The 26,771-nt window shown below is 39.1% G+C and overlaps 2 protein-coding genes across 3 annotated transcripts in view; one reads left to right on the plus strand and one right to left on the minus strand.

Annotated features, from left to right (window-relative positions):
- Window positions 1-723: 723 nt before the first annotated feature.
- TRMT44 (tRNA methyltransferase 44 homolog) lies at window positions 724-25,672 on the minus strand. The gene is made up of 11 exons (XM_064449053.1): window positions 24,708-25,672; window positions 22,219-22,336; window positions 21,136-21,355; window positions 19,815-19,883; window positions 16,556-16,663; window positions 15,034-15,105; window positions 6,410-6,516; window positions 5,604-5,787; window positions 4,519-4,909; window positions 3,487-3,603; window positions 724-980 (listed from the first exon to the last, which is right to left on the minus strand). The coding sequence occupies exons 1-11, from the start codon at window positions 25,666-25,668 to the stop codon at window positions 748-750; spliced, it is 2,580 nt and encodes an 859-aa protein (XP_064305123.1). The 5' UTR covers window positions 25,669-25,672; the 3' UTR covers window positions 724-747.
- The window catches only part of ACOX3 (acyl-CoA oxidase 3, pristanoyl), a 37,207-nt gene continuing 35,933 nt past the window's right edge, over window positions 25,498-26,771 (plus strand). The window contains exon 1 of one of the 2 annotated variants that reach the window (XM_064449054.1): window positions 25,498-25,628. The gene's annotated coding sequence lies outside the window, so the exon portion shown is untranslated. Of the gene's footprint in view, window positions 25,653-26,771 lie in introns of both variants that reach the window. The other variant, XM_064449055.1, reaches the window with a different exon arrangement.

Raw genomic sequence — 26,771 nt, forward strand, 5'->3', positions numbered from 1 at the left:
TTACTAGACTAGCAAAGAAAATCATAACCTGCTCAATGTGCTAAGACATTCCTTTGTTATCTGATAAGCAGAAACTCTACCATTCCAATATTATTAAACACATTTTATACCGTTACTCCTTATTTTAAAAAAGAGGGAAAGGACAGTATGGCCTAGAGACCCCTAAAAACCTACACGTATATGCGAAGACTTCCACAATAATGTCACAGAAAGTTATTCTTCAAACCAATACTCATTTTGAATCAGTACAAAAAGGAAGGAGGGCTAGGGTCTGACCAAGAACGGAAGGGTAATATGTAGTATTACTCCACAGTAACATGGAGCTGTTGGGTCTGGAGTGAAATCTCTCCAGTTTCTGACTCTGAGTCATAAGAAACCATAAATCCTCCCCGAAAATTTGGAACAAACCAACTCATTCAAAAATGCTGCATTATGTACATTTCATCTGATTGAGGATCATGAAGAGTGTCCTAGGAAACTAAGATTTACACTCTTCTACTTATACAAAGGCATGTTGGACAAGCCATGACAAAATCCAAAAGTACACTTCACCATACCTTTTCCATGTTAATAAAAAAGTTAAGGAATTAAGAATACAAGAGAACTTGTAAACCAACTGGAAAATAAGCCGCATAGGAATGGGGAAAAGCCCTCCATATTGCACAGATCTTCATGCACTAGGCAGTCCCAAAGTCAATCATAGATTCAGTTATGTACACAAGCTTAAACGTAAGTGGCAGCACTTTATTACTTTATATGTTTTTTCTTTTTAATAATCTGAGACTGCCTTAGCTCCTCAGTCCCATGAGCATACGGGCAAGATTCAGAAGGCAAAGAACAACCATCAGGATGATGAACGAAAAACCAACAGAGACGTGTTTTAAACGCTTCAGCTGAAAGGCGTCGTTTCACTTCAGGCTTAGTTTTCCTTGATGGTTTCTCTTTTCTCCAGTCACGAATATGAACTCTCCCATTTAGAACTAAGATTTAAAAACAAACAAAAATGCAGCTGTTAATAGACAGCCATGGGAATTGTACTGGAAGAAATGCATAGTGACATTCTGTGAATAAAATATACATTCTACAAATGGATCACTCAGGCAAAACCAAATGTGTCATTTGTACAGAAACAGAAAGAAGTGCACAACAAACCGAGATAATGTAGATGCAGTGTACAGAAGAATTGATTGATTTCCCTGTTAGATGTTTTACTGTGATGCTGAATAGTTTGAGGCACCTTTGTATCATCTTTGTATCATCATTTTTTTGTTTTTAAATATAGCAGTTAGGATCATTTAGACTAAAATCCTCTGAATTTAGATTGCATGCCCTGACAAAGAAGTTTCAACTTCAAGGCCATGATCAAAACTTTATTACTGCATATTTAAAATGTGATTACCAGCAAAAATTAGTAAGAGTCTTCTACTCCTTTCACTACACAGAAATGCTCTTGCAAAGACAATGGTTCACTGACCCAAAAATACACTGCACCAAAAGAGACAACAAGTCAAATCCTTCACATGAATCAACAGTGAACTATCACTGGTTAATAAAGATTTGACAATTTTTTAAAAAAATTAATTTCGTGTGTTAGACCATAAATTGCACATACACATTCATGAACCTCTATCAAATCCTTAAAAGTGTAAACAAAACAGAACAAACTGAAGTTAAGGAAGAGAGAAAGAAAATATGTAGTTTAAAAACAACAGTGAAAGTGAGAAGGGAAGAATCTGCCACTTCTAAGTTGCCATACTATTTTCATATTCTGCTTCAATCGTACCTTCTGTATTACACACTTGTAGCTTGGCATAGTTAACTGATGCCATTCTGCATTCTAATAATCCCTATCCAAAAGGTAATGACTCCAGTGAAGCTTAATAACACACATTCAGGCCTGGAGGAATTCATCCCTCCAGGTTTCCTTGTGATACACATATTTGTGTATCTGAACTCGTACAAAGCCAATTCAGAAGTGGGTTCAGCAGAGCTTTAAAATCTCTCCAAAGATGAAGAAAAATGAGCAGATATAGTGCTATTTATTATCAAGCATGTTTTTTCCTAGAAAATCAGTCCTGTATTGGACAGGATGCCTGATCAAAAGAAACTACCACAGACCAGTTACTCTAAGCCCCGCTTCATGCGTGTCTCTGTGCGTGCGTGTCTGCCTGCATGCATGCATTCATTTTCCGTGTCTTTAAAAGAAAAATACTTGGGTAAAGGTGACAGAAGTGCTGTAGAGCTGTGTTCTTCTCTGTCCTTTTTAGCATGAACAATGTTCTTCCTGACCACCCGCTGGTAAAAGTCCCTTGTTATGGTGACATGTTACTGAAGGAAAGAATCAAATGGTCCCTCTGAAGCTCCAGGGACTTTCCTTGTGATGTAAATTATTGAGAAAGATTTGGCCTTAATCCTAGTCTTTCTTTTGATGTAATGTGCAGGCAACACCCATGCCAAATTAAAATGTTTATTCCATGCAACAGGTTCTAACTCTATTCCACCTATCCCTAATGGCATGGAATCAAATTCAGACACATCATGAATGCAATGTGACCAACTCTTTTCAGTGGATAGTAATTCAAAAGGATTTCAGTATGGATTCACACTTTACAATTGCCAAGTGCACAGAAGTCCTTAGTGGATGCTAAACTTGGCTAAGTTAACCACTGGCGGCAGCTAGGTTGCATACTCAGGATGATTTGCCATGGATTAGTTGATCAACGTTTTACAGCTGATGTAAATTGTTGGGACACACAAAGTTCACACACTTCCAGATTTGAAGTAGCCCTAAATACTGATGAAACCTTAAAGATCTTGTATCACTGCAAAGCTAGACCTTACTTTTCCAAAACTCCACACTGACAAAAAACCCCCCAAAACTAACCAACCAAAACACACTGCCACCACACTACAACGGGGGGAAAAAAAACCAAAACAGCTACAAACAAACCCAGGCAACCACAGAAAACTGCTACTGAGTTCTTTCTGCGATGCTACCACAGGCTATATAAACTCATCAAGCTTCACGGTTACAGGTTCGTATGGAGACTAGTTTTATTTTGTGTTGGCATTTACACTGTGGGGCTTGGTAAGGCCAGACTAAGTCTCAGTTAAATGCTTTAGTTAACTTCCTCTGCATTTGATGGCCCCAAAATCACCAACACTTTATAGAAAAATAAAAATTCTCTAAGTCAAACAATAGTATTAAATTAGCCACTTTAAATAAAGGGTTATCTTTTCAGATACAGTCGGTCTAGAACAACTCTCTGCTAACAGACACCTTACTGATCTAATTCAAAAGAGTTTTATTGACAGTACCTTGGAGCAACAGGCACATAAACAATATTCAGTTTTCCACAAAGGTATAGAAAGCAGTTAAAAATCCCATCGCCACAGTAATTTCTCACTTGAGTTTAACTGTGTATAGAGGAGATGAAATAGATAATTAAAGAAAAACAAAACAAAACACCAAAACCCTTTCTTTACCTTCAAATACTTGATGATTGTTCTTGAGTAGTGTCTGCAGGCCTCCATATTCACTCTTTAGCCTTTTTAAAGTCTCTTTATTTAAGTGTTCTGCTACTTCTTTCAAGGACAGGCTTTCTGCAATAAATATGGTGCAGCTATTAAAAATGTATGTATATAAATACTAAGAAAAATTAACTTTTATATTGATTAATGATTATAAGCAGAATCTACGAATTATCTACCAGTACTGAAGCAACTTTGTATTCCCAATATCACGCATGATATATATTTTATATGTGTATTGCCTGTAAAACAGCAGCTTTCATTCTATAGGACTCAAGTCACAATTTCCACGGTAAGACCCATTTTTTATTTTCCCTGCTTTTTTTACAGTAGCATCTAGCCCTTATTGCAATAAGTACTGTTTACATGCATGTAGTTAGAGATAAGGGAGAATGGCTCAAAGGATCTCCTGTAACAGTAACGTATGACAAACTACAGTGAGTAAATAATAAAAATGAACAGAGGTAAATGGAAAGATGGTAGTAGTGAGAATTAACTGAATGCTTATAAAATTAACAACTTCTACTCTTTTTCTTCCTAAGACTAAACTAAAAATTCCTAATTGTTTTGTAACCAAATGGCACTTCAAAGCGCTTCTTACAGAATTCTAGCTAGTATTGTGTAACTATCAAAAAAGAAACATAATATTCTCCCCAAGTAGATGTACAGTGTTCTGTTTTGGTAAATAGGAAGGAGTTCTGGGTCTGTTTTGGTTTGGTTTTTTTAATAAAAATTGATTCTGTCCTAGTATTTAAGTGTAGGGGGAAAAAGTCTATACCAATTTCAAAATCTTCTTATATGCCTTATTTACTTCCCAGTGTGCAATAAAACATAGCGGGGTGTGGGGGGAAAAGCCTTTGATTGCTGCTGTATTGTTCTTGGTATTTCCTAAGATCTAATTCACATACCAAATTTAGAAAAATGTAAATTCACTGGGAAAAACATCCCCTACCAGCAAAAAATAATATACAGGAAAGACAATCTCACCTCCTTGATTCCAGGTATTCATATTCTCACCATGCACATTAGAACATGATTTTTGGGGGGTTGCATTTAACAGCAAGTTTGCCACACTGAGAACCACATCATCTACAAAATCCTGGGGGAGGGAAGCACAATTTCTGATTTGTTCCACTTTTTCTCTGGGTTGAAATCCAGGCATCCAAATGGTACCAGCGGTATCAGTCTCATTTTCAGGAAGTTCTGAGCCTGCTTCTTTGCATACACCATCAGAGTGATCCTTATGATTAAATCCAACTCTTCTGTCACACATGACCACAGCACAGGTCTGACGATTATTGATATACTGTGTTATCTGCTTGTCAATCAGAGCACATTCTGTAGGTGGATAGGTCCTGTTTTTTCCAATAAGGCACACCTAATTTAGTAGAAACAGGTAAATCACTATTTATTCAGAGCTCCATACAGCACCGCAACCTGGACACATCTTATGCAGGCTTCTAAATCTACCTACAGGAGATATCCATTCAAACTCAATGCTCATTAACATCTGAGGGTTTTTTAATTTTAGTTTTCAAATATTAGTGTCACAGAAGAAATCCAGTAATCAAAGCATATTCCATCATGCCATAAAAACACAGAACAAAAATATTGTTCCTGACCCTCAGATTATTTACAGAATTAAAGCTGGACACCTCTTCCTACTCTGAGAACTTTTCACTTTGATTTCATGGACATGAAAAACAGCAAAATGAAGTACACATAAGCAACACAGGCAACTGGGAGAATTAAGGGAACAGATCAGTTTTCCATCCTATAGGGTGGCATGAGAAATAACCATAAAACCTTCCATTCCTTCTTGTCTTTAGGATTGCATCTACGATGTTAAGAGCAGACTACCCAAGAAAATGAGTATTTTTAGTCTCTCTTCAGAGCACATTGTCTAAAGTCATGTAAGATCAGACTATAGTCAATTGCAATAATAATAATGAACATAATAATGAACTAACAATACTAATGAACAACAATCATATGGTTCAGACAGCTAGGAGCTTAAAAAAATCCAAACAAACAAACAAACAACCCAAAAGCCCTACACAGTCCAAAATTACCCTTTTTGTTGATGGAATTCTAAGGCAATCTTCTTCTACACAAAAGCCACATACAAATCCCACTTGGGCAACAAAATCGAGATATTCTCTGTATTGAGTTTTCTTGCTTTGTCTTCGGCTGTATTTTCCATGGAAATCAAAGAAGCAACATGGCAGCACAAAGTAGCTACATGAATAGGAAGACCTACAGAAAGGATAACAAACTGCTAAATGGGAAATCATTTCAGAGAACACACAAACTCACCAAATAACCCATCAGGTACAAGCAATAATGGAAATTTTTATTAAGACAGAGCTTCATGAAATAGCATTTATATGTTCCTCTTTCTTTTTCTATTAGCATAATCAAAAATACTGTTTCACGAAGTATTTGCTATAGCAAATGACTGTGCCAACTTGGTTTGCAGGACTAAATCTCTAGATATTAAACTGTTGCAGCTGGTTGTGAAGAGCACAACAGTTTAAGGAAAGACAGAACCAACAGCAGTTTTATTTAAAAAGAAAAACCAAACCAAAACCAAAAAACCAAACAACAGATTCACATCTGAAGAATAAAAATCAGTTCTGTTTTTTGAACTTCAAAAGCAAAACACTGTACTGAATTCTCTGAGAAAGTAAACACTTCATCTGTGCTTCTCCACAGAAAGGGCAACATTTTATAAAAAAATCAACTGGCATCAAAAGCAGCAAGTCCTGCAAGGACAGCAGGTGTGGCTCCAAAAGTGACAGTTTTCACCAAGCACATACAGGCAATTATGTTTTGGTTTTTGTTTCTTTCCCATCCACTCCCCTTCCTCTCCAAATACCTAGCTGCAATTACAGGTATCCATGGTGTTAATTCATCTGAATGGTTTCCTATGAGCCAGTCAGTATCTGGAAAGAGATGACTGTCACCTGGCAAGACTGTAGATTCCTAAAAAACAGCCAAAGAATACATTAAGTGAATTTTATTACAGGTTTCTTTACTAACAAATAAAACGCATTTAAAGTACCAAGCAACAATATAAAATCATACAAGCTGACAAATACAAGGTGAATGAGAACAACAGTCACCAACAATGTTTTCCTCAATCTGCACTTTTGCCAGGCAGTAATTTTTTATAACTACAAAGTAGAAATTTAGGAACAGCTACCCACAAAATATTGGCCAGACAATTGGAATAACAATTCTGATTAAGATATCTGGCACCCTAAATATTTGTAAACAAATATCATATATTGGATTATGATTTCTTGTCATTTTCCTCTGTCACGTGTGTCTGGACTAAATTTTTAAGTAAGTCACTTAATTTGCTGTGTCTTACATTCCTAGCACCAACAATCAGAACACAGCTTTACTACTATCTTCTTTCAGACTCCTTCCAAATCAAATCCTAATAAACAGAACACCACTCTTCACACCCTATCGTTCACATATCATAAATCTAATCCAGCCTAACACTTTCCCTCTTGGATGGGGATGGAATGGAAACACAGACTGTCATGACTACCTTATGACACCCTGCAAAATCAGGAGCAAAAACAGGGAACAATAGGTTAGAGAAAGAAGGCGGCTTTGTTGGTGTTTAGAATAGCATTTGTTGGTGTTTAGAATAGCATTTTGCCTTGTCAATATATACTTGTCAATATATATTCAATATATACGGATTGAAGAGACATCAGCACAGAAATCTTCCCACAATATTGACTCACAGAATAGTTATTAGTCTCAAGAATACCCTTTCCTGATATTCTTAAAAAAAACCAAGCCAAAACAAAAACGAACCCACAAAACCCCAAAATCAACCACCAAATCCGATGCATTTTTCATACAGGTTAAATTTTAAAAGTTCTAAATTGCCTTTACTGTTTGTCCTTGTCACACATACATTTTCTTACCCAGAACCAAGTTCAGGAAAGAAAATACTTAAAGATGTTGATACTACGGAATTACATATACATAATCTTCTCTAAAAACGTGTATGAATCTCAAAATCATTACTGGGCAGATTTGAAAAAAGTTTTAAATTTGAATCTCCACAGACCTTTAGGTAAAGCCCTGAAAATGATGCCCATACTCTCATTTTATATACCAAACGCATGTTTTATGAGATCAAAATTCACATGTATATGCAAAATAGTATCTGTATAGGAATTAAACAACACTTAATAGGGAATTTCAGAAACCTTAGACTACCTCTACCACATCCCAATTCCCCTTTTCTGAAAGCACTGTGTTAGGTGTTTTAAATATCAGTATGGGGTATTACTGTTCACTTTAAACACTGTAACTCTGCCCATTTTTAGTTATGTGTATACATTTCTAGATAATATATGCAACAAATTTCTTTTTGGCAGGTTAGTAGATGTTAAACCAAGTTTTTGATAAGTGTTTTCTTATGGTTGATTAAACAAGTTACTCCTACGTTACATTTCAGCTTTGATCATTCAATTTAGGCATAGCATGACTTACCAGTGCCATACTCCACGTTTTGACAGTCACCCATAATCAAATTTGTATTCACTATGGCTGACAGCAGTTTGGCCATGCAGAGTGCCACCTGTTACATTCATTTATATTGTTAGTATTGGCACTGAATGTCACAGATGGCAATATTCATCCTGCAACTCATGCTTTAAGTAAAGATCAAAACAAAATTAGCTTTGAGGGTAACAAAAGGCTGTGAGCAGGTGCTTACTCCTTCTGTGGCTCCTGCGGCTACAGCAGCCTTGCAAAATCATTTCACCCTTCCTATTCCTATACAATTTCTTTCTGCATAAGTTAATACTTTCCTTATATGCATATTTTGGATATTATTATTTTTTCTGTCTGGCTTTTTCAAGTGTTCTCTGTGAATTCTTTTTTTTCTTTTCCCCTTTTAAAAAAGGCAAATAAACCCCACCCTTTTCTATTTTGTTCTCGCATGCTGCAGAGAGGAACAGCTGATGCTCAGAAGTTTCCCTATGAGTTAAGACATCTGAGAAACCGTAAACAGCCAGACCTTAATATGAAATGAATGTACAAAATTCAAAGATGTCCACAACAGAGAAATGGGGGGCATAAAAATGAATATATAACATGAAGGAAAAGAGAAGATGCTGTTTGGTATGATCAGAAGTCACTTAATATAGTACATCAAAGACGATGGAGCGCTACAGCTTGATGTTTTGGATTGTTTCTTGAAGCTTTTCAGTAAGATGTAGTTGCAGGCTGCAGCAAAGGAACCTGGCAGTTTGGCAATCTGTACCCAAAATGGCAGGGTGGCAGAGAGAAGGCTGCACGAGACTGTGAAAACTCCAGCTCCCATCTGTGAAAACTGCTGCTCTTTTGTTGATTTAATATAAGTTGTTAGCATTCAAAGATATTGATAGAGTTAGAACTGTTGTGACTAAAACTTGTTGCTTTGGGGGAGTCAGAAAGGCTTCAAGACAAGAAGCACCTAAACAAATTAATGATGACAACATTTGACCTTAGAAAAAGCAGATGGACAGAACCATAAAGGCAAGGAACTGCAGAGCAAACACTAAAGCAGAACTGACCACCCCTCAAGGACAGTATATACGAGATCTTAGAACTGAGTCTGCGCGAAAGCAAAAGTTAACCAGTGGACACAGGGAAGAAGAGCATATCCTTCATCCAGAGACCCCTGACAACCACCTGGAGACACCGACAGGGATGTGCAAAGGACATTTGCATATGATAATGAGTTCTCAGAAAATTAGTGAATATGTATATCTTTTCTCAGGGAAAACTAATGAATAGGTATGTAAAGCTTGTATAAGTTATGCAACTAATCCTGTGCAGGCACGCACATTAGGAGGAGCGATCCCCTGTGCGTCCAGCACTGCAATAAAGAATACCTGCTTAATAGTCATTCCGACTACTGAGTCCTGATTTCAGCTTTTCATGGCATCAGTTTGGTGACCCAGATGGGACCCACTCTGCTCAGCTGCAGGACCTGCTGAGAATAGGACTCCCTAGGGCACCCCCAGGACTTCCTAGAGGGACTCCTCGCCTCAGTTGGGTGACTGCAGGAGCAGACAAGGACCTTCTAAAGAAATAAAGGTATTCTTTACATTTTCTTTTGGTTTTCTGTTTTGGAATTTGGGACTGGTCATTTTGGGGTTCTTGTAAGCTGTAGGAGACTTCCTATGTGGAGTGTTGTATCCAGGCTACTAGCGCCTGAGGGATACATTTGGTCGTGCACACTCATCGCGGGTAGCATACTCTGGTTGTTCTGTATTGGTACAAAACTTTTATACGTGTTTGTACTTCTGGTTTCACGCACACTCAGTGTGAGTGGTGTACTCTGGTATTTCATACATTGGTACAGGCACGGGTTAAGCCTTGTACTTCTGCAGTAACGTGCTTTCTGTTATTAGTACGCTTATGGAACCCGCATAAGTTTTGTACTTCTGGTGGTACGGATTTATTGATACTGAACTCGGATGCTGGCTTGTTGACATTGAATTTGGATATACCCGTCAGGCGTTGTAAAATTGATAACTAAGCATGAATGAGTTAACTCTGGTGTGCCTGTTGAATGAACAAGTGACTGAGACACAGCATAGCTGCAAAGCGACTGTGGAGCTCTGAGCCATGGTTCCGCTATGCCCCAAGGGGTATGACTGGAACAAAGCGATTGTTAACTTTATTATGGACCAATATTGTGTTATCTACATACACATGGACACCCTGTGTGCCTCATAAATAAGAAAATGGAATGGAGGAATCAGAGCACCGAAATTGCAAAGAAAATCCCCCTAGGATGTATCCTAGCACACTGGATAGACATAGGGGGATCGCACACCTGACGATGGTTTTTTTTTAAGGAAAGAAGGAAAGTGGGATGAGGTTATATATGCAGATATGTTTTCCACTTTGCAGAATCATCCGGAGTGGCAGAGAGACCAGAAGATCTGGTTTTATCTTTAGAAAAAGGAAAGAGAAGTGAAAAGAAGGAGCAGGAGAAAATAAGGAGATGCTGTTCAGCATGTTGTATTGGGCAGAGATGTTTGAAAATAACAAACCCCAGAAAGAAAAGGGAGGAGAGAGAGGATCAACCCGAGGATTTGGGATTGCTCCCTCCACCCCTTAATTTGTCTCTCCCACACCTGTCATTGCTACCTGAAACGGATGATAACAGCGAGGAGGAAGAAGCAATAAGTGCTTTTACTCTGGTTACAGCATGACTAGGAGTAGAACAAAGAAAGCTCCACAACTCCTGGCTCCATTACAAGAGGTAATGGGGGCAGGAGGACTGGCTAGAGTAAAAGCACCCTTCTCCACTACTGATTTAGATGCCTGGAAAGAGGTAGCTAGGGGATACAGGGACAACCCCTCGAGTGGCAAAACAATTTGAATTAATAATTAAAAAAACAGGACTCTGACTGGACAGATGTAGATTTGATTTTGGAGAAATGACTGAAACAGAAAAACAATTAGTGTTAAAAACTGCACAAACTCATGTGCAGGCCCAAATTACGGGGGGAACCTTACAAGGGAATGCGGACGATTGGCTTTCATATATTTTCCTCTTATCCACATTCCCCTGACTGACCCACATTGGGACCCCAATGACAGGCATGATTATAAATTATTAGAAAGATACTGAGACTGGATAAAATTGGGACTAGAAAATGCAATTCCAAAAGCTGTAAATTGGTCAGCATTATATGCTATCAAACAGGGGCAGAAAGAGATCCCTACTGAATTTTTGGATCAATTGAGAAATGCCATGCAAAAATACACTACCCTAGATCCCTCCTCAGATGTGGGACAACAACAACTTGTTTCTCTATTTTTTGGGCAATCATCTACAAATACAAGAAAGAAGCTACAGAAGTTAAAAGAACTGGACATAAGAAACAGAGAAATTGCTTGAGGAGGCGTGGAAAGTTTAGAGGAATTGGGAGAATGTAGATAGAGGAAAGTTGACAACACTGACAGCTTCGGTGGCAGCCTTGGAACAGAAAGGAATGATAAACAGAGGAGGATTTAGAGGATGAGGAAATAGAGGGGGACTGGGAAAGAATCAGTGTGTGTACTGTCAGGAGGAAGAACGTTGGAAAAATGAAGTTAGAAGACCGGAAGGGAATAGAAGGACCAATTAATAACTTTTTACAGCACAGGCTATTAATAGAATGTGAATCAGAATATAATACCCCATATTACTGATAAAAAAGCCATATGGAACTTATCGGTTAGTACAAGATTTAAGACAAGTGAACAAAATTGTTAAGGACCTACACCCTGTGGTAGCTAATCCTTATACCTTACTTACTAAATTATGGGATAATCAAGTATGGTTTACAGTATTAGATTTAAAAGACACATTCTTCTGTTTGCCTTTAGCCAAAGAAAGTAAAAATTTATTTGCATTTGAATGGGAAAGCCCTACCACTGGTATGAAAACCCAGCTTACCTGGACAGTGTTACCCCAAGGTTTTTAAAATAGTCCAACAATCTTTGGAAATCAATTAGCACGAGAACTTGAACCGTGGGATCCTCCCTCCAGGGAAGGAGTGGTTTTATAGTATGTGGACGACTTATTAATAGCAACTGGAACAAAACCTGATAGTATACAATGGACTATCAGTTTGTTGAACTTTTTGGGGCTAAATGGGTATCAAGTCTCTCAACAGAAAGCTCAGATGGTGCGGCAACAAGTAACCTACCTTGGATATGAATTATCTGGAGGACAACGGGAATTAGGAACAGAATGAAAAGAAGCCATCTGCAGAACCCCCACCTCCCCCACCCCTCCAGTAAAAGAACTCAGGACATTTTTGGGAATGACATGTTGGTGCCGGTTACAGATTTATAATTATGGGATAATAATAAAATCTTTGTATGAACTTTTGAAAAAACCAACCACACTCGATTGATCTTGTCCAAAGAAGCTAAAAATGCATTCAAGACACTTAAAAAGGAACTAATGAAGGCCCTGGCCCTGGGCCTACCTGATGTGACTAAACCTGGCTGTTTTCCCCATGAAAGACCAGGTATGGCTCTGGGAGTCCTAGCTTAATGGCTAGGACCCTATAGAGGAGCTGTGGCCTATTTTTCTAAACAGCTTGACAAAGCAAGCAAGGGGTGGCCAGGGTGCCTCCGAGCTGTGGCGGCTGTGGTCTTGAATATTCAGGAGGCTTGGAAATTCACCTTAGGCCAAAAGATCACAGTACTGATTTCACACACAGTATCAGCTGTGTTGGAACAGAAAGGGAATCACTGGCTTTCCCCACCTCCATTTCTATCCCACTATCAGGCCATTTCAATTGAACTAGATGATGTTACTGTTGAAGTAACCAATGTTCCAAACCCAGCTTCTTTCTTCAGCGCGGTGGCTTCTGATCTGTTAACACATGATTGCCTTGAAACTACAGAGACTGTGTACTCCAGTAGACCAGATTTGAAAGAACCACCTCTGGAAGATGCACAAGATTCCTGGTTCATGGACGGAAGCAGGCTCTTCCAACAAGATATTCAAAAGGCCGGATACGTGGCGACAACAGCAAACCAAATAATTGAATCTCAATCACTACCTGCTGGAACATCAGCTCAAAAGGCTGAAATTATTGCTCTTACGAGGGCCCTGGAGCTGGCAAAAAGGGAAGAGATAAATATATGGACAGGTTCCAAAAAACGCCTTTGAAGTTCTCTATGCTCATGGAGCAATTTGGAAAGAACGAGGGCTACTAACTACACAAGGAAAGCAGATTAAGCCCCCTGAGGAAATCCTGCACTTATCAGAAGCAGTCCAATTGCCAACCAAGTCACCATCATGCACTGTCAAGGACACCCGAAGGGTAACAGTGAACCAGGAAAAAGGTAATAGATTGGCTGACTATGAGGCTAAACAAGCAGCGGAGAGAACACAAGAGATTTTAACCTTAATTCCAGATAATGGAAGTAAGAGTCTAGGTCACAAAGAAAATATTGAACATTCTAAGGCTGCCAAATAATTAACAGAAGAAATGGGAGGGTGGGTTCCCTCCAGAGGATGGGCCCATTCAAGTGACGGCCAAATTACAGTTCTTGCCGAAGAGATACGGGAAAAGAGGAACATAATGGAACACACTGGGGGGCAGACTCCCTGTATAATATTTTAAATCAGAAATTAATAGGGAGAAATTTATATACTATACTCCGGCAGGTGATTCAGCAATGTGAAATATCACAGAATCGCAGGTTGGAAGGGACCTCAAGGTTGGACTAGATGAACCCTAATTCAAAATATGTTTGAAAAATAATCCTAATACAGGTAACCAGGTACAACTGGGGAATATTGGCAAAGGAAATATACCAGGGGGCCATTGGCAAATTGATTTCTCGGAACTTCCAAGAAAAGAAGGGTATAAATTCCTATTGGTACTCACAGACACCTTTTCTGGAGAGCCAGAAGCATTTTCTTGTAGAACAAATAAAGCGAGGGAGGTTACTAAGGTACTATTAAATGAAATAATACCCTGGTTTGGGGGACCTACGATAATTTCATTGGACAGGGGTACACATTTTTGTGCAGAAGTAGTGCAGCAAGTCAACAAGCTATTGGGAATCAATTGGCAATTACGTACACCTTACAGACCACAAGCCAGTGGACAAGTAGACAGAATTATTTTCACGGCATCAATATGTTGAATTAACTTTTTAAGCAAAACACATAACTACAGGCAGAGAATTCTTTTAATATATTGGAAGCTGACAATTTTTGAGAGAATTGAGTGAGAAATTTTAGGAGTCTTGAGAACAAGACACCAGGAACACCTCGCCGCCAAAGGGCACCTATTCATCAGTACCACAGTTTAATAAGTATTAGACCAAGAACAGCTGGAGTTAAAGTGAATGTTCCTGTGCTTGAATTGTTCCTGTTCTCATAAAAATGCTAATGTGGAACTTGAAATATAATCCCTCTTTCTGACTCATTTTCCTGTTCATTTTTTGAACACTATTATTGCAATTACTTACCACAAGGTCAGTACAGCAGAGGGTTGGCTCCTTTGAGGTTCAACAACAATTTCATCCCCAAAACAGCACATAGCACCAGAAAGTCAGAATCACTTTCAAGAATAAACTACTCACAACTTCAGATACTAATATCTTTTATGAGGTACACTGGTGCAAAGCTGCTTAATATTTATCTTCCAGTAAAATCAAAGATTGTTTCATTGTATGCATGTCTGTACCTACAGCAGGCAATCATATTAGTCTCCTCAGCTGAACAACAAGTTGCAAATACGCAAGGGCACAATAAAGTATTGCTCTGATAATCCCCTTTACAATTTACTATAGTCCATCAACACATATGGGTGGCACCATACCAAATCCACATATCAGTTTAGACAGCTGTCTGTAACTAGTTATGTTTGATTACATTTGCATTAACACAACCTGAAGCAATGAACAAACAAAGTTACAAATCAATAAGATTGACATACATTTGCATAATACCTCTAAGTGAGTTTCTGGTCCATACATGTCCCATATTTTTCTTCTCCTCACATCAATTCCTCTACCTGAATGCTGAAATATTTGAACAACAAAAAGTATCATTTTTTTTCAGGAGAAGTTGCCAAACAGGCTCACTAAATGTACCTATTGATACTGATTATTTCATTCATACTAAAATTTAGACACATAATAAAACACAGCTTCACCATTTCGGGCAGAAGCTGACTACTTTTAATCCCTTCTTTCCCTTCTAAATATGAAGGGAAGGAATAGGAAAAACTAAGAATATATCTCGTTTGAAATTTTAACTGGGCATACGTATTGAGACTGCTCTTGAAAATCTGGATCTCTACAAAAGTCAAAGCAGAATATTGTTTTTTGTTTGTTTTTAAAATATCAAAGCCTTTCATATGGCAAGTATTACTGTAATACCCATAGCGCTCAGAGAAGAGTGCTATTCTAAACAGTCCTTGCTGGGAGAACCACCTTTCAACTACTGAAGTCAATTAGGCTGTTGGAGTCCAAACACAATTCTCCCAGAGTGAACTGATGGGAAGAAGGACTGGAAACTAAAGCAAGAAATAGAGGTACAGTATTTGAACTTCAAGAACCATGTGGAGAATTAACCAAACTAAATTACTAAGAGAGTCTCATAAAACTATAACACATGATTTTTTGACAGTCAGTGTTTGTCAGTGCTACAGCAGCAATGACCTGACAATGTACGAAAAGAAACGCCTACAGGCAAAATAGCATCTTGTATTAGATCAAATTTTCCCAGCCACACAAGGGTAGAGAGCATATGTCGGGAGAACTTGAGGCACGCACACCCCTCCCCCCGACATCTACTAATCTAACTGGAGATATTAATTTCCTCTACAAATTTTACCATGTTCTCTCAGAAAACTGTATTTTACAATTTTCTGAAAGAGACAGACCCAACTTCACTGGGCTTTGTTCGATCTAACTGACCATTTTCATTGTTGTTTCAGAAACTATGCCTCAAAAACTGAGTTTTCCTGTTGCCATATTTTCACTCCCAAAAGCACAGCATGTTGTTAGGCATTTTCACAATTAAATTGCAGGATTGTTTTTAAAGATATAGAAAAACATTTTCAGGACATGGCAAGAATTCAACTTCAATACAATTAAGTTCATTAGAAACATCCCATTTAAAGGCTCTTGTGAGAGAGAATCTCTATTGTAAGATTCCATATTCCCTTTGCTTTGCCTAAAGCATAACTAAATTGCACAATTACTTTTTCTTTTCCCTCTTAGTTTCTTACCTCAGAAAAATAACCTTGAATTGAAATGAATTGCACTAATGAAAACAGATAAATAAGTGAAAGTTTTCTAAAGCTCTGCTAGGATTTTTTTCCTGGTAACTAGAGTGACAAACCCCCATTTTAATGACAAGAATTGATTGAATTTTGGCTATTTGTATGCCAGATAAAAGGGAAGCATAACAAGAATATAGACTACCTCCATTTTTAATTATTATTTTAGAAAGCACTTTATTTACCCCTTCGTTGTTTAGAATATGAACCAGCAGACCATTTCCACATCCAAGATCTATGAATGACTGTTTCTTGGTCAACCCTTTTTCCTTTCTCTCTTCTTCCCAAAGAATCTAAGACAAGAAAAGAAAACATTTTCAACCTCTGCTCTGAAGTTTCCCTGTAAGAAAGCAGCAAAGGTTATTGGAAATGAAAGGAGAAAGCAGGTGTGACATACATCTCCTGTACTCACAGAGAAAATTACTTTAGAGCAGAAACAAAAACAACCCAGGAAACACTAAAACTGCCTATGGAGAGGGACAGGAATTATGTTCCAAAATATCAATCATTTTCTAAGTGCTAAGCACATCCTCCACTCACTCCTGAGTCACTGGAAGTTGAAATTCATTAAGGATATACAACCCTGAGCTAGAGTGAGCATAAATGTAAAATAAGCTAATATACTAATACTACTAATAGTATTATATTACTAATAATTGTTACTATACTAATTATGTACTAATATACTAATTATGCTATACATAATTTCTATATACTATTTATAATACTAAATTATATTTATCAGTATTTGTATTATTGTATTAGCATTAGTGTATTTTAGTATTATATTAGTATTAACAATATTATATATAATATGACATCAAATATTTATTTATAACACTATACAATTTATATACTAATTATACTAATTATTACACTAATAATAGACTAATAATATGTAATAATAACCTAAAATAAGGGTATAAGAGATAAGCGGAGGAAGCAAGGGAAGCAGCAAGTAAACTTCAACAGCGTCTCTGCAAGTAATGCCATGGAGGTATTTATAACCACTGTATTAAAGAAAGAATTGGTGGCAGAGCGAAAATTAAAAAGTGTAATCAGTTGGCCATGTATCAGTACACATAACATTACTTTCTACTGAACAAAGAGTAACTTCTCTAGCAACAGTCAGCTGCCCCAAATTCTACAGCAGATAAAGGGACCCCAAAGCTTTTAGCCCAATTCTAGTCCCTGCTCTGTACATAAGTAGTTACTTTTACAGTTATGTAACTCACAATTAGTTGATAATTGTACATTTGTCCACAGGGCATGGATTAGTCTCTTTCTATCACCATCAAACTTTCTTTCCTTCAGTAAGAAGCTACAGAGCACACATTCCTCAACTCTGCATGCTTCTTGTTTACTATGACTAGCAAAAATCATCAAGAGTATTTAACCACAAAAATTAGAATTTGTAACATTGCTGTTTGTTAATTTGTCATTTTTGCTAGAGGGAAAGAAGCCGATAACCCATGGGATTACCAGGCTGTGTTTACATTTTCAAATGCACCGACCATTGCACTTTCGCACTCCAGGCTCTATCCCAGAACCCCCTAATCACCTCCTACACAGATCACACCCATCCTCCGTCCCCCGCTGAGTTTCTCACGATGCAAACTGAATAGCTACTTGTTTGGGCATGTGCCTAGACAGTAGGTGACCTTAATATGACTGCAGAGTAAAATGAGGTGAGACACCCCCTCCTCCCATCATATCAATCCAGATGGTGTAAATCCAGAAAAATTTAACACTGGACCTACCTTCTCTTAGCCTCCTGTTTAATGTACTTCTAAATAATGAGTTATTATATATCATCATATAGATAACTGAAAATTTTGCAAGAAGGTTAGGTTATTAATACCATACTTTAAGCTTTCATTTATTTAAGCCAGTTATTGGATTACTTCAGTAATTTTTTTTGAAAATTACTGCTAGTCAGCTAAAACATATTATCTCTGCAAACTAACACTTTGCACACAAAAAAATGTGTAAAACATTTTCAAGAGTGTCCTTACCGAATTTTCCTGTGGCTACAACGATTATAATTCCTAACATACAGGAACTAATTTTCAACATATAATATTATCATGGTGATAAAAATAGTAAGAGATAAGCCTATTATATAGCTCTTTCCACAAGCCAGTATCACAGAATACAATAGTTCAGCTGGAAGGGACTACTCTCTGACCTCTTCATCATGATCATTACGCTGATGTAAAAAGTTCTGTCACACCAATGTGACAATCACGATTTTGAGTAGTCTAAGACAGTTAGGCTTCCTCAGAAAATTTAAAAAAATCTTAATGGGAAAAGAAACTGGGGTTCTAAGTTTGAACAGTCAATTATCAGCATAAATTAGTCCTCAACAAGTTCTGTAAATGAGCTAACTTATTTACAAATACTAATTTAGACAAGACACAAGAGTACATTATACTTCAAGATAGACATACTCTCAGCTGCACTCTGGATAGCAGTCAAAAAATACTGATGTGCCTACATTGCTACAAATTTTGATGCTGTTTAAAAACCTGAAGTTTCTCATGACTACAGGTGGCAGAATTTTCATAGATTCTTAAATAGGTAGGTGGCTTAGAAAACTACACCAAGCATTTATCTGCATTCCTAGCACCTACAGTTAGCCTTACTGCATTTGAAGATGGGATTTGAGCTGAACTTTTATCAGTGAAAAGCAAAGCAGGGAAAGGCAAAGCAGTGAAAAACCAGTAGCATAAAAATCACAAGTCTTAGAAATATGTATAATAGCTTCTGATCTCCAAATCAGTATGTCTAATCACTGTTTTTCTGCTACCTCAGTGCTTTTTTGCTTTGTTAATTAAAAAGAAAATACATATTGCCTGTGTAGGTTATAAGCTTCCTGTGACAGAGAACTGCAAATCTTTACCGTATCTTCACAAAGAAGTTGTAGTAACCCTCTAAACTTAATTTTCGTTGTTATTGTGCTGATTTTTGTTGCGTAGGACAGTATAAAAACCAAATCAACTGATTTTCCCTTTGTTTTGTCACATTATTTTTCCTAATCCTGTTATAAAATGCTTACCTTCTCTAATCTATTATTATTTTGTGTAAATCCCTGAAATGCTATTACTACCAAAGAAAATCAGAATGCAAACACAACTTCAATAGAGTTACAGGCATTAATTCTTCTTCTCAGTTTTAAGTTATGCTTGAAAACACTGTAGCAAGAACTTTGTCTCTCTGCTTAAATGAGAGGAAAAGCAAAAAGAAACCCCACCCAAACCACAAAAACCCCACACCCTTTCTCCTACCCCCTTTCTTTTGCCTTGGATGCCTGTAATAACTTCAGGTCATTCTATTTTAAAGAATGCAACAACTGTAAAATTAAAATACTGTTTTTCTTTAGAGAGGTTCTATTGTTAGGAAATAGAACCTTACAGAATACTATGAGGCAAAGCAGTTCCCTACCAGCAGGTAAGTGGCAATGGCAACGTCTTCATAAACAAATTTCTCAGGATCTGTCACTTCAGGCCACACCTTCAGAAAAAAAGAGAGTAAAATATTTCCTGCACCATCTGCAATTACTTCAAAAAGTGGTCAGTTAGAGCGATCTGGACACTCATCCACTTCAATAGGTTTCTGCACTTCAAGAATTTTGCATTTTAACCCCATTAAAATTATACACAAAGAATGTAAATAAAGACTATTTGATTTTGAGAGTCACACAACAGAATAATGGCGTAAGAAATGTCTGCTACCATCCAATCAATAAAGTTTCCAAACCCATGATGGCTCCGTATGTGCAGCTTGCAAGTAAACGTCTGCTCTGTAACAGAGCATGCATCCATTTGCTTAGCTCTCTCAGAAGAAAAATACTTGTATTATTCCTGTTATGTGAAACATTGATAACATAAGCATTCGTACATTTATTTTCACAGTGTACGAGGCATAGAATTATCCTGGTACAACAGAACATGAAGAATCAAAATCTGAAGCAGGAAGACAGAAAGTGGAAGTATTACCCTTATTTTGTAAATGAGGAATTGAAACAAAGATTAAAGTGCTCAACACTAAGTCTACTGCAGACCTAAACACTGAACCATTGCCTTACCCATAAGTCCAATTTTCCTCTCATATATAACCTTCTATTAATACAGAAATGTCAACAGTAAAATCTTCCAGCACTTTCACAATACATTTTACAAAAGCATTTCCCAATCTCCTTGCTTGTATAGCTGGAGTCTGGTGTGTAAGGATATAGGTATTCCTTCGTACAGCACTTAAGACCATCACTACCGTTTTTCAGGATTCTGAGGATAAAACATTGCAACTACAACATTGCTCCTTGAATTTGGAAAGGCATATTAATATTCCATCTAAATTTAAAAAGAGTAACAGGAAATTTAACCTGCTTACAAAGTGGAGAAGGTGGTACTTTATTTATTGCTTCTAGTGTGGATGACTTAGTATTTACATCCAATGACCTACTGCTTACTTCTTATTTGAAGGGAAACATTCTGGAAAGTATTAAACTCCTCCAGATAATTAGTGTGAATTTGGCTCCAAGTCTTGCCTTTCCAGTTTGGTTCTCCCAAATACTAAACTGTGTGTGTGGTTTTTTTTTTTTCCTGTGTGTGTGGGAAACACCACCAAAACATAAAATATACGTTTCAATTAAATTGCTTCTTTCATTAAAAAAATTCAGTGAAAGAAGCAGTTTCACTAAACAAACAACAACAAAAACAATTATAGGAAAACATATTATTACTGCATTTATTGCCAAACCCACCTTTACCATCTCTTTGTATTTTTCTTTAAGGTCTTGATAAACTTTGCTGTATTTTGCTACAGAAATGAGCGAGAGCGTACTTTTAAACTCGCTGGGCTTTTGCTCCACAGACCACTTAGCCAGTTTGGGCAAAAGTTCATTTCCAAGCCATGCTAGTTTGGGGTATGCAATTCCATCTGAAAACCAGTCTTCTGGAAATGGAGCTACAACAGACACAGACCTTTAAAAATAAAACAAAAACTCTGTATACATACAGTGTATTTCATTATCTCAGCCCCACCAAAAAAGAAAAAAGAATGATTAAATGGGAAAAAAATCAGCAGATGAAACAGAGATGCAAAAGTAGACTGGGGAATAAGTAAGACTTTGTAATACACAAAAACAAAAAGAAAATGAAACAGTGAAGTTACCGAATTTTGTTAGACAGCTCATTATCTGCCAATTCAAACACTGTATGTGAGAGTCAATGTGACATTTAACCTAATGACTGAGGACTCGCATATGATGAACAACCTGATGTAGCAATATATCCAAAGACCAACAAGTAAAAGTGAATTCATGAAGTTAATGAAAACAACAGGAGAATTTAGAAGGATAATGTATCAGTCACAGTCAGCACATTTCACCATTTCATTATCTCTAACTTATATTTCATTAGAACTGTGCTCCCAGATGGTAAGGAGCAAGCCGCAGTGGTCTACATTTCAATGACTGAAGCTCAGCAGGTTCCAAACAGCAATTCCAATTTAACCCTTGGCCTTATTAACACCCACAGAACCCGACCTCTCTCACAGGCATAGCTAGATCCTTGAGATCAGAATACACATACTTTTTCCAGACCACACACATGTATAGTCAATGTATACACTCCAAGTTGAAACAGATTTGTTTTGTGCTCATTTGGGTATTGTAGATGTTTTGTTTTTAACTGAACACTATGCACTAAGATCACACCACTACTGTCATTTACTAATCAAGCAGGAAATCATGCAAACCAAATCGACCAGATACCAATACTGAAACATGGTGTGATCCTTGCAACGACTCAAGAGGTTTGCTTCCTCTCTCACTCCCAGCACTTACCAGTCCTCATCTTTTATGTGTGTAAGTTGAATTTGATAAATATTGCACTTTTTAATCTGGTATTTTCCTTCAGTGTTTTCCTCCAAAGGCAGAAAGGTCACAGTTCCATTGTAAACATCTGAAAAGATATGTAAATGGTGATATATTAGTCCATGGTACAAACCATCCTGGTTAGCACCAAAATAAACTTTTGCCTCCTTACTACGTTAAGTGCAAACTAGCAAGGCAAGATCTAAGACAACACAGAAAACACCACAATGCTAAGAATAGATCTGTTCCTCGGGGTGCCTGATATCTGAAACTACTGAACTGTTTGAGTTCTCAAAATTTAGCATTCTGCTACATGATGTTTCCGAAATATCTAAGGCTTACCAGTAAGACTATTAGTTTTCTTTAAACCCAACTATTTTAATAAAGTAAAAGCTAGACAGGGAGATTTTTCTGGCACAGAACTGCTGCTTTCCCCTACACCACAGTAAATCCGAAGTCCTGGGAAGCACATTCCAAATTAACAGAGACTTATGTATCACCCCAGTATTAGATCAACAATCAATGCAACATTAAAAAATAATAATATTATGAGTATATATCAATTTTGCCATGTTCAAACACAGGATCTATTGTGTGACAGCTATGCCTCCATTTTAGGGTCATGCAGCCTTCCCAGCTAGAGTTCCTGGACCACACACTGTAAAAAAAATGCATTATCTATTCCTAAATTAGCTTCTCATAACTCTGAAAGGACACTACCCAAGACTACCTGTTTTTAGGTGAAGGCACATGTACTATGTTTATATATTATGTTCAGCAACCACACTACTGATCCTAACGGTATCTACCACCTGTGGAATAAAACATTTATGTCCAGTGACAGATTCCAAACACTAGAGATTTTGGAGGAGTTGAGATAGGCTGACAAACAGCTGGCAACACACCTGAGTGCCTCTACCATATTTCAAGAAGATATTCTGCAACTTTTGTCACATGTCATTCACTAATATCATGCACATACCATAATTAACTCCTACATAAGAAAAAACAGAAAGAGGGAAAGAGTGTCCTTTTAAAATAATTTACAAATAAGGAGGCAACTGCGGCAAAAAATGAACTGCATGATTAATCCTAGTACTCACATGCTACTGTTTTTTTTTAAATCTTAGTATCTTAATTTATTCCTTATATTCTTCCTATAAAGTGACTCTAAAAGCATTTACTATATTTGTTATAGCATATGATATGTATGCATTACTTCATAAACCAGTTGCAAAAATCTTTTTAGCTATTGTTTACCCAGCGTGATTTCTTCAGAATAAGTTCTGTGTTTTGAAAATGGTTTTTCAATTACCATCAAAATAAACATTCTGACAACTACAAATCTTCAAACTAAGAATTATTCTTCTCTCTTTTAAACATATTAATAAAAAATTTATTCTCCCAAGTTTTTTCTTACAGACAGGCTCTCAAGATGTAGCTCAGGAACATCTTCTCTTAACATCAAAAGAAAAAATAAATCAAAACTGCAACATATACTTTTTGAAGGCATCACAGTAAGAATCATACGTCACAAGAGCATCCTGAGTCTGCTGCCCCCCATAAATGACTATAGGTCTTTCTGGATTGTAAATTTAATTGTTTCTGGAATTATGATTCTCTTCAAAACATTATTACTGGCATTTAATCCACATCAACACTTTTTCCAAAATTCATCTTAAAAAGGTGTCAACCTCTACCCTATGTAAATTCCTTTATACTAGAAGGATTTACTGCAGTATATAACCATGACACAATGCAAAAAAAAAAAAAAGCTTCATTTTTAAGTGATACTAAACAATAAGAAAGTTGACAGACGCAGTTCAACTCGGCCAGGCAGGTGCCACAGCTACCTGCTTTTTCCCATTAACGTTGCATTTTCAGAGGCTACTGTCACTCTTTACAAGCCTGTCATTAGGATCGCACTACAAGCGGCGCTTCGGTGTGGCAGGAGCTTGCGCCGCGACAGTACTTCTGGCATCTTCTTTTTAAGGACAAGAAGATGAGCCACTCTCTACCCCTCTTCCTCAGGAGCAGGGTGCCCGGCTTCCCCGAGTGCTTTTCCTATCCCAGCAGCACCTCACAGGTAATACATGAGCTCTTCCCCTACTACACCTTCCTACGGTAGAAGAGGGTTGTTTAAACCAGAGTCCTACAGGTGTTTGGCCTCTGCAATTTGTATTTCAACTGCTGACACTTCCTGAGAAGAACAACAATAAGGACACGCGATACGGACAAAAATCCGTCTGCACTCCCACAAGTGGGAGGAAAAAAAAAAAGAAGTGGTATTTATGTCATTTGCGAGACAGCCTCAGACCGGCAGGCCTGCAGCAGAGGCAGCACCCGGCCGCCGCGGGGCTCCGGCACCGGCGGGCGCTCCCGCCGCCGCCGCGCAGGACCGAGGACCAGAGCCCGGCACCCGCCCGCTCCCGCCGCCCCGGGCCCGGGCTCCCGCTCACCTTGGACCACCAGCTCCTTCGCCGGCGGGGCGGGCGGGCCGGCGGACCGCCCCCGGGGCAGCAGCGTCCTCAGCACGGCGCGGAGCTCGGCGCGGCGGCCCGGCCCGCCCCACGGCGTGAAGGGCGGCGGCAGGAGCCCGCGCCCCGCCGGCAGCTGGCTGCCCACCTCCCCCCAGAGCTGGCCCAGCTCCGCAGCCCCGGCAGGCGCCGCTCGCCCCTCCCGCCCCGCGCCGCTCCCGCCTCCCCGCACGGCGGCGAGGGGAATGGATGCCTCCCCGCCCTCCCCGAGCGGCACCGTCCCCTCCGCCTCGATGGCGGCGCCGCACAGCCGCCTGTTGGCCACCTGCGGCTTCTCCAGCCAGACGCGCACCGCCGCCCAGAAGCCGCCAGGCAGCGCAGCGCCGCCGTCCCGCACAGCCGCCGTCCCCACCAGCCCCATGGCCGCCCCGCCGCCGCCGCCGCCGCCCCGCCGCGCAGGGGGAGGAGGCGGGGCGCGTCGCACGCTGCTCCCGTCAGTTCCTGAGGCGGGGATGGCGGCGGCCGCGGGTGGGTACCGCGGCCCTTCGGCCGGGGCCGGGGCTCCGGAGCCCTGAGGGGGCGGCCGCCGGCTGTCCGCCTCACGGCGCAACGGCCGCGGCCAGGGCGGGCGGGACGGAGGGGAGCGCCTCCCGTCAGCCTCCCCGCGGAGCCGCGCCGGCCGCCGTGCCGTGCTGCAGCTGGAAGCCCGGGGCACCGTCTGCTCCCAGGAACAAGTGTAGCCGGGGAGGATTTTTCCCGTATTTATAGCTTTTCTTTGAGGAAGGTCTGTGTCGTTGTGACAGCGGCCACGGTACCTCAGCGTAGAAACGCCTTTCTGAAAGCGGACTCGACACTGGACTCGGGACTGACAACCTGTCCGGCTCTTCAAGGAAACAAATCTCGGTACTTTTCTTGTAGTAAAACCCAGTACGTTACGTAGCATTTTTTTCCCCCTCTCTGAGCAGAAACGAGGCCCCGCTCTGAATTTAGGCAGTTCAAATAGCGGTTGTGCAATGAAACCTCAAAGGACTCCTCAGGAAGTGGTTTACTTCCCTTTAACCTTTGACCTCTCTCGTGTTGCCTTTCCCTCGGCAACTGCCATCACCAGTTTTTTATTTTATTTTCTAGCGACTCTACATTTGCAAGTAATGGCGTTTCTGACAGAATAAGGGTACAGCATCGTTGTTCTTGACGGCTACGAAGTGCCTGAGCTGTGTCACCATTATGCAAGAGAATTGATGATAATACCCTGCAAACTGAAATATTCCCTCGTGGTTTGTGTACCGTTGTTGCTGTCCTGTCGTAAATCTGAATTACTAGCAGGAGCAACTTCCACATAAAAAGGTTTTCAGCTCAGCATTTCTCAGTGAAAGCACAGCAGTTCTCAGCAAGTTGAAAATAACGTGGTTTTTTTTACTGCCTCATCCACAGGCAGATTTCAGAATGTCAGTGCAAGGCTGAAGTGAAGTTAACGCTGAGGTTATTCTTTAGGGCAGCACTTTGTTACTTTCCTATTGTAGCTGGCTGTTTTGGTTTCCTAATTAGTTTTGAAACTGTTTGCTTGGAACCAAATTGTATTAAAACATGTGAAGGCAGAGTGAGCAGTTGTATATTTTTTTTTAAATACAGGATCCTTTTTTATGAATGGTTAGGTTTTCTCGTTTGAGCAATCTCATTCATGTGCAGTGTAAATAAAGTTAGGTGCAATAACTGCAATATTTTAATGTAAATTTTTCTCTGTTTCGAGCCAGAAGCCTTGAACTTCTGCTTGATTTACCTGTTTTCCAGTTAGAAGAGTATGCCTGCTTATTTGGCTTCAGGTTGAAATGCTCTTTTTCGGTGCCTTTTTTTCCTCCCCGCCTCTTTTCTTTCCAAACCTATTCCTCAGTACTGGAGTTGCACCTTCCTAGAGCCGATTCAGAAGTCACATGCAGGAATACTATCCTGCAGTCCTCATCTACTATGTCTGTACTGCCCAGAACTAGAAAATTACCTCTATAAGAGAATTGGGTGGAAAGAAAAGAAATGTAGCAAGGAGAGCTATCA

This window comes from Phalacrocorax carbo, chromosome 4, assembly GCF_963921805.1.
Source record: "Phalacrocorax carbo chromosome 4, bPhaCar2.1, whole genome shotgun sequence".
Taxonomy (NCBI): Eukaryota; Metazoa; Chordata; class Aves; order Suliformes; family Phalacrocoracidae; genus Phalacrocorax; species Phalacrocorax carbo.